The 7,250-nt window shown below is 46.7% G+C and overlaps 1 protein-coding gene across 1 annotated transcript in view; it reads right to left on the bottom strand.

Moving 5' to 3' along the window:
- Positions 1-269: 269 nt before the first annotated feature.
- The window catches only part of gpr139 (G protein-coupled receptor 139), a 28,132-nt gene continuing 21,151 nt past the window's right edge, over positions 270-7,250 (bottom strand). The window contains exon 2 of the mRNA XM_071395060.1: positions 270-1,897. Within this exon, the coding sequence (XP_071251161.1) occupies positions 918-1,897 (980 nt within the window). The 3' untranslated portion in view covers positions 270-917. The remainder of the gene's footprint in view (positions 1,898-7,250) is intronic.

The following is a 7,250-nucleotide window of genomic DNA, read 5'->3' as shown; positions in this document are numbered from 1 at the left end:
TATATATTAACAGGAAATGTCAGCAGGGTTTCAAAACACGTCAGGGGACATGGTAGTGACTGAGAATCACATCATCTAAGGCCACCACTAAGGACAAGGACGTCTAAGACTTGAGCATCAATGCCACGGATACCTCTTCAAAGGTGAGTGGTTTCTCTCGCTGACTAGAGAGGGCTCCCCTTGGATGATGGCCATCTGTTCAGATTCAGAGCCTCCCTCATCCCCTCATCCTCCCACCATCCCTCCCCCATCACCACCTCCTCCCCATCCGTCGACAGCAGTATAACAGAGACAGTACCAAAAACGTCCCAATGTCAAAGCGAGGTTGATATGTCACAGAGGAATTCCTCAGTTGTCACTCTCCATTCCCATTTACAAATGGCTGGCTATTAAACCCAGTAATAAGCAGCCGCCATGATGCTCATTTATCAGTCCCTGATCACAGGCAAAGCTCATCGTCAGACACTGTCGGAGCAGTAATACAGCCAAAAAGACAGGCAGTTATCCAGGCTGAATGATCAGTCTGTTAGATTGCTTTTCCGCATGAACGAGTGGAGAGATGGTTCTCAACACTCTGTTGCTGGGTTGTGAGTTCTGTTCTGCTGTTTGTGCTCAGCAACATTCCTACTTGATTTCTCAACTTTTCTTCTTCTTGTTCTCAAACATTCTTTCTCTCACTTCAGATAGATAGATTGTTGCGTATCCATACACCAACCACATACCTTTCTGTCTCCTCTTCTCAGACGCTCCTCTAACTCTTCTCTCCTCCACCTCTCATCACCTCTCCTCTAACTCTCCTCTCCTCCACCTTTCCAGCCCTCCACTCTAGATGTCTGTTGACATGAAAAGCTCAAAGAGTCCCAGAATCGGGTCATCATCAAGGTCGGTCGTCAGGGAAAACCTCCACACTTCCCCCCTCACGAGGAGATGCAGATGGGCTTGCCATTCTTATCGTACTGGTATACCAGCATCTTGATGCAGTGGGAGTTGGCAGGGGAGATCCAGGGGCTACTGGTGATAGAGAAGTTGTGTCCAGCGTAGAACGGCGGCGGCTGCTTACGGCATCGGAACAACGTCCGGAGAACCGTGGCCGCCATGGTTCGGAAACGCTTGCTGATGAAACAGTAGAGAAAGAAGTTGACCCCGGTGTTGAGGAGAGCCAGCATGTTCGCCACATCGGTTAGGAGGTGCAGAAGGCGGGCGGGACCCGGGGAAGCCGGCGGCGCCGTGTACAGGTGGTAAAGGATCACGACGGTGCGTGGTGCCCAGAGGACGGCAAACACGGAAGTGATGGCGAGCAGGATGGCGGTGGTCTTGCCCGTGGAGTAGCCGCGCAGGCGGAAGCAGCTGCGACGGCGCTGGAGCTTCCTGACGATCATTGCATTGAGGGAGAAGAAGACGGAGCAGGGGAGGAGATAGACAGTCGCACAGTGCACCCAGACTAGCACATGCTGCGCAGCACTACTACTACTCCCCCTTCCTCCACTTCCTGTACCACCTCCAGGTAAACCATGCCACAGCTCAGGCCACCAGTAGTAAGGCGCCGCAGACACCAAACACCCCATATAGACGCACATGATGACCCGCCGTGTGCGGGCCGGGTAGGAAACGCTATGATACTTCAACGGGTGACAGACTGCAATATAACGGTCAACGGTCAAGGGGACCGTGATCCAGATGGAGGTGTGGATGGAGGAGAACTCCAGGACCTGGACTGCCTTGTTGAGGGAGGGGGGAAGGGGCGCGCCCAAGATGAAGTCCTCCAATATGAAGTCGACGAAGACGATGAGCAGGAGGACCAGGATGTCAGCGGCGGCGAGCGCCAGAAGGTAGTTATAAGAGGACTTCTGACGCCGTAACACCAGCTGGGAGAGGATGATGACAGTGAGTATGTTGGCTGGATTAGGGGGAGGGGGAAGGTTATGAGGGTGACACAAGGGAATAGGTTTGGGAGATGAAGGGGGGGAAGGGATAGGATGGGGAGGCACAGATGGGTGGTTTATGGAGGGAATGAAAGGAGAGAAGAGGAGAGGAGGAGAGTGGCCGAGAAATTGAATAGGTGAGAGTTGAGAAAGGAAGACGAGAGGGAGAGATAGAAAGCAGAGTGGAAACAAGTTGTTGCAACGAAAGAAAGGAACGGATGTGAGGGGGGAGAGTATGAGCCAAGGGTCAGATATATGGGGAGATGAATGGAGACAGAGATAGAAAGGAGAGGAAAGTGATGGGGAAATTACATGAGAGTAAAAGCATGGAAGTGAAGAAAAAATGATGATGAGAGGTTGAAATTGAAAGTGGAATGAAAACGGGTTATGCCAAAGGAAAATGAAAGAGAGAGGAAGAGAGTTAGTTTTACTGGGGAGGTCATTGACAAGGAACAACACTCATTCAGCCAATCAGAAACAGCACACACTCTACCTATATAGAGCACACCCACACATGTACATGTACATGCACATACACACACACACACACACGTCTACACAACGTTTAATTTGTCTTCCATTTATTGGCATAAAGAGGACCAAATAACAACCCTTTACATAACCCTAACAAGTGTTGTGTTCGAGACCACTTAAAGCGAGACTGATTCAAGACCAAGACCGGAGCAAATTGAATCTGATTCAAGACCAAAGAACGGAGGAGGGCGAGACCGAGTCAAGACTGAGATCTGGAGGGGGACAAGGGTTCCGCGACGAGTCAAGACCGAGACCAGAAGAATAATGTCCAATTCAAGACTATGTTGTAAGTTTGACAAATCATCACCATAAGAGTTCAAAATTAGTATTATAACGAAGGAACATTAGATAAACCCTTTCAAACTTTTTCAGCTAGTTGGCCGTCAAAATTGCACTGATAAACGATGGGGAGTTGTAGCCTCCTAGTCCTTCTGCAGATTGCCTGCCAATGCATGCTTCTCCCAACCAAGCACTCAAGGTAACTGGCTAAAATTGGCTAGCTTGCGAGCTAGCTCCTCCCAGACACAAATGAGAGAACACCTCACTCTGACCATTTTTCTCGCTGTAGCAGAGCTGGTTAGACTGTTTACATGTTATCTAGAGTGTTATGTAGTCTAGTTCTTGAATAACTATGACTTTTTCCCCCTATATTTACTGACACTGGTCATATTCAGCAGGTGTTTCGGATTTTTCTAATTCATTAGTTGTTTTGCACTCGGACGTGAGTGCTCTGAAATCTGAGAATATAGGTAGCGTGAATTTGCGACACAAAAGATATGCTAACTGTATAACAGTCGTTCAAGTTCTTGCTAGATAACCAAATGAAACCTGCATCTCTAGCTGTGTATAGCCACCAAAAAAATGATATGAGGGGAAAAAGTCAGTCACACCCACTCTTCCAATGGCATGAAATGACATCCACCTAGCAGCTAGCTAGCTAGCTAGTTATCTAGCTAACATTAGGCTCTGTGTTTTTAGCTTGCTACATAAATATATAAGCTAGCCCATTAGCCACGTTATGACTGAATTGGGATCATTGCCTTAGCTAGTTTGATTGTATTGACATTCCCAGCCTTAATTACATTTGTCCGTTTTTGTCCAGTATATTGAGTAATTGAAACGGAAACAGTGCATGTGGAGGCAGCAAACACTGTACCAGGCCAGCTGTGATTTACAACCTGATAGCAGGGTTTTTTGGACTACCAAGAAATGTATTGGTGAATGATATTATTCATGTATTGAACTGCATCCATCTATTCTGCCAACAATGCCTTAGTTTACGTCATGGAACGCTGAGTCAAATAGAACCTATTTTTAAAACGTCTTCTAAAGTGCGTTTTGCAGCATAAACCGGGAATTGTATATTTTTGACTGATATTATGATTGTCTGTTTGTTTCATATCTGCAGAGTTGTTAAAACACTGTCAGTTCCACGTTAAACTTTAGGTCACCCGTTACTTTGTGTGCTAAACATGAAGTGTTTTTTGAATGGGAATTAAAAGTTGTACATTTCGATTGGGAAATTGTTAATGGTTGTGTTTTTGTATTGTTATGATTGGGACCTACTGGCTTATTATGTCCTAGTTTATGGACTGCTTATCCTTTAACATCATGCTGTGTGTGACTGCTGTCTTTCCATCGGCCCTATGCAGTGGTGTAGTGGTGATTTAACATCATGCTGTGTGTGACTGCTGTCTTTCCATCAGCCCTATGCAGTGGTGTAGTGGTGATTTAACATCATGCTGTGTGTGATTGCTGTCTTTCCATCAGCCCTATGCAGTGGTGTAGTGGTGATTTAACATCATGCTGTGTGTGACTGCTGTCTTTCCATCAGCCCTATGCAGTGGTGTAGTGGTGATTTAACATCATGCTGTGTGTGACTGCTGTCTTTCCATCAGCCCTATGCAGTGGTGTAGTGGTGATTTAACATCATGCTGTGTGTGACTGCTGTCTTTCCATCAGCCCTATGCAGTGGTGTAGTGGTGATTTAACATCATGCTGTGTGTGACTGCTGTCTTTCCATCAGCCCTATGCAGTGGTGAAGTGTTGCTTGGAGAAGTGGGTATACTCTAAATTTTCCAAAAAGTTCGGCCCTCCAGCGAAGGAAAGGCACCCTGTGTGAAAAATCCTATATTTTCCTTTATTATTATTATTTTTTTTACATTTAATGAGTTTTCCTGAACATTTTTCAAATTGTCACTCTCAAAATCACACTTTTTTTTATCAGAAAAATGAAGAAAAAAATGTGATGGTCTAAATACACAAGAATGTTTAAACTACATCAATCTGATTGGGTGAGCCTGTCAGGGCGTGGCTCCCTAGCGGGTGGGCCTGTCAGGGCCTGGCTCCCTAGCGGGTGGGCCTCTGTCCACCCAGCCCGGTCCATGTCTACGCCCCTGATGCAAACAGCACATGATGAAAATTGTGCATCACAAATAGCCTGCCAACCAACACTTTTTCAACACCTGGTTTGCATACCCATTGTTGCCTTAGTTAGCATATACTGGTAGATATCATATGTTGAAACGTCTGTCCTACCCTACCAGCTACCGATGTCATTCTTCTGTGAGCTGCTCCATGCCAAAACCAGTTGAGAGATGCACGCTCTTGCTGCCTGCAAATTATATTCCACATGAACTAGGCTGTGTGTGCAGCACGCCTGTGAATATATTCCACATGAACTAGGCTGTGTGTGCAGCACGCCTGTGAATATATTCCACATGAACTAGGCTGTGTGTGCAGCACGCCTGTGAATATATTCCACATGAACTAGGCTGTGTGTGCAGCACGCCTGTGAATATATTCCACATAAACTAGGCTGTGTGTGCAGCACGCCTGTGAATATATTCCACATGAACTAGGCTGTGTGTGCAGCACGCCTGTGAATATATTCCACGTGAACTAGGCTGTGTGTGCAGCACGCCTGTGAATATATTCCACATGAACTAGGCTGTGTGTGCAGCACGCCTGTGAATATATTCCACATGAACTAGGCTGTGTGTGCAGCACGCCTGTGAATATATTCCACATGAACTAGGCTGTGTGTGCAGCACGCCTGTGAATATATTCCACATGAACTAGGCTGTGTGTGCAGCACGCCTGTGAATATATTCCACGTCCTTTGCGATTGTGTAGGCTACTTTGTGCAGGATTTCTCTATTGTACTACATAATTGATAAATTGTATCAGTAGGGATTAAGAAGTGAGTATATGCTTATACCTGCATTTACCCTCCAGTACACCACTGGCCCTTTGTGTTTTACAGAAAGTGCACTCTCCTACATGAGAGCTCTGGTATTACAGTTGCTGTCCTGTCAGAATGATGAACCTGTGACACACTGAAGGCCTATAGGTTTACCACTACGCAAACATGTCTATTATAGATATAAAGGCTGTTAAAGATATTCATGTTTAAAGGAAGGAGTGTATATATTTGGCCTGGTGAAGTGGTTTTATGCACTGACTGAATGGAAGCTGATAATTAGGATTTTTTTACTCCGCTGGTCTCTGGAAGAAATGATGAGTACAAATGTATCCGGCACCAAGACAAGACCAAGACACTCAATATGTAGTAAAATATTGCCTGTGACCATTTTCTCCTCTCCTCTCCTCTCCTCTCCTCTCCTCTCCTCTCCTCTCCTCTCCTCTCCTCTCCTCTCCTCTCCTCTCCTCTCCTCTCCTCTCCTCTCCTCTCCTCTCCTCTCCTCTCCTCTCCTCTCCTCTCCTCTCAACCTTCCCTCTCTCCTTCCCTCCTCCCTTCCCCCTTTCAACCTCATCCTTCGCTCCCTCCCTCCATCCATTTCTCCCCATATCCTTCACCTCCTCCACCCTCCACCTGCTGAGTTGCAAGGTGGCACTTGCGGGTCTGTTAGTTAGCCCGATTAAATAATAATATACGGCGCCACAACAAAACCAGGGAACAATGACAGCGCACCGTCACGGCCTTGCTGAGTCGTTGAGGCTCCTGCTGGCCCAGATAAACAGTCCAAGGACACCACCCTCTCTCTCCCTCTGTATTGTCCTCCCCCTCTTGATTCTTCCTCCTCTCCTCACACCTTCACTCTTTCTTTTATTTTCCTGTTACGCTCGTCGATGGAAGGATTGGACCAAGGTGCAGCGTCGTAGGCGTACATCTTTATTTTATTGATGACACCGAAAAAACAACAAATACAAAACGAACCGCACAGTTCTGTAGGGCTGGAAAGCAACAGTACAAAAACAAAATCCCACACTCTACAGGTGGAAAAAGGCTGCCTAAGTATAATCCCCAATCAGAGACAATGATAGACAGCTGCCTCTGATTGGGAACCATACCAGGCCAACAAAGAAATAGAAAACAGAGATTGCCCACCCTAGTCACACCCTGACCTAACCAAATAGACAATAAAAAGGATCTCTAAGGTCAAGGCGTGACATTTCCTTGCTTCTTCTTCCATCTTTTCTCTCCCTTTTTACTTCTCCTTCCCTCCTCATTCACCTCTTTCTTTGCTCTCTAACTCCCTCCCTCACATTCCTTATTTCCTCCCTCCTTCTGTCCCTCCCTTCTGTCTTTGATGGAGCATGGGGAATGACTCAGGGGACATGGAGGGACAATCACAGTTTTCTATAATTTTCTCCCAGTCTCACTCCCTCCCTCCCACCCTTCCTAAGGGTCGTGCTGGGCCATGGTGAATTGTTCATGAGCAAGATGTGAGGGATAATCACAGTTTTCTATAACTTCGGCCCCCTCCCTCTCTCCCTCCATCTCTCCCTCCCTCCATCTCTCCCTCCCTGCATCCCTCCCTCCCTCTGTCG

This window comes from Salvelinus alpinus, chromosome 1, assembly GCF_045679555.1.
Source record: "Salvelinus alpinus chromosome 1, SLU_Salpinus.1, whole genome shotgun sequence".
Lineage (NCBI taxonomy): Eukaryota > Metazoa > Chordata > Actinopteri > Salmoniformes > Salmonidae > Salvelinus > Salvelinus alpinus.
The sequence above is the reverse complement of the archived record's forward strand: the minus strand, read 5'-3'. Positions and strand labels throughout refer to the sequence as shown.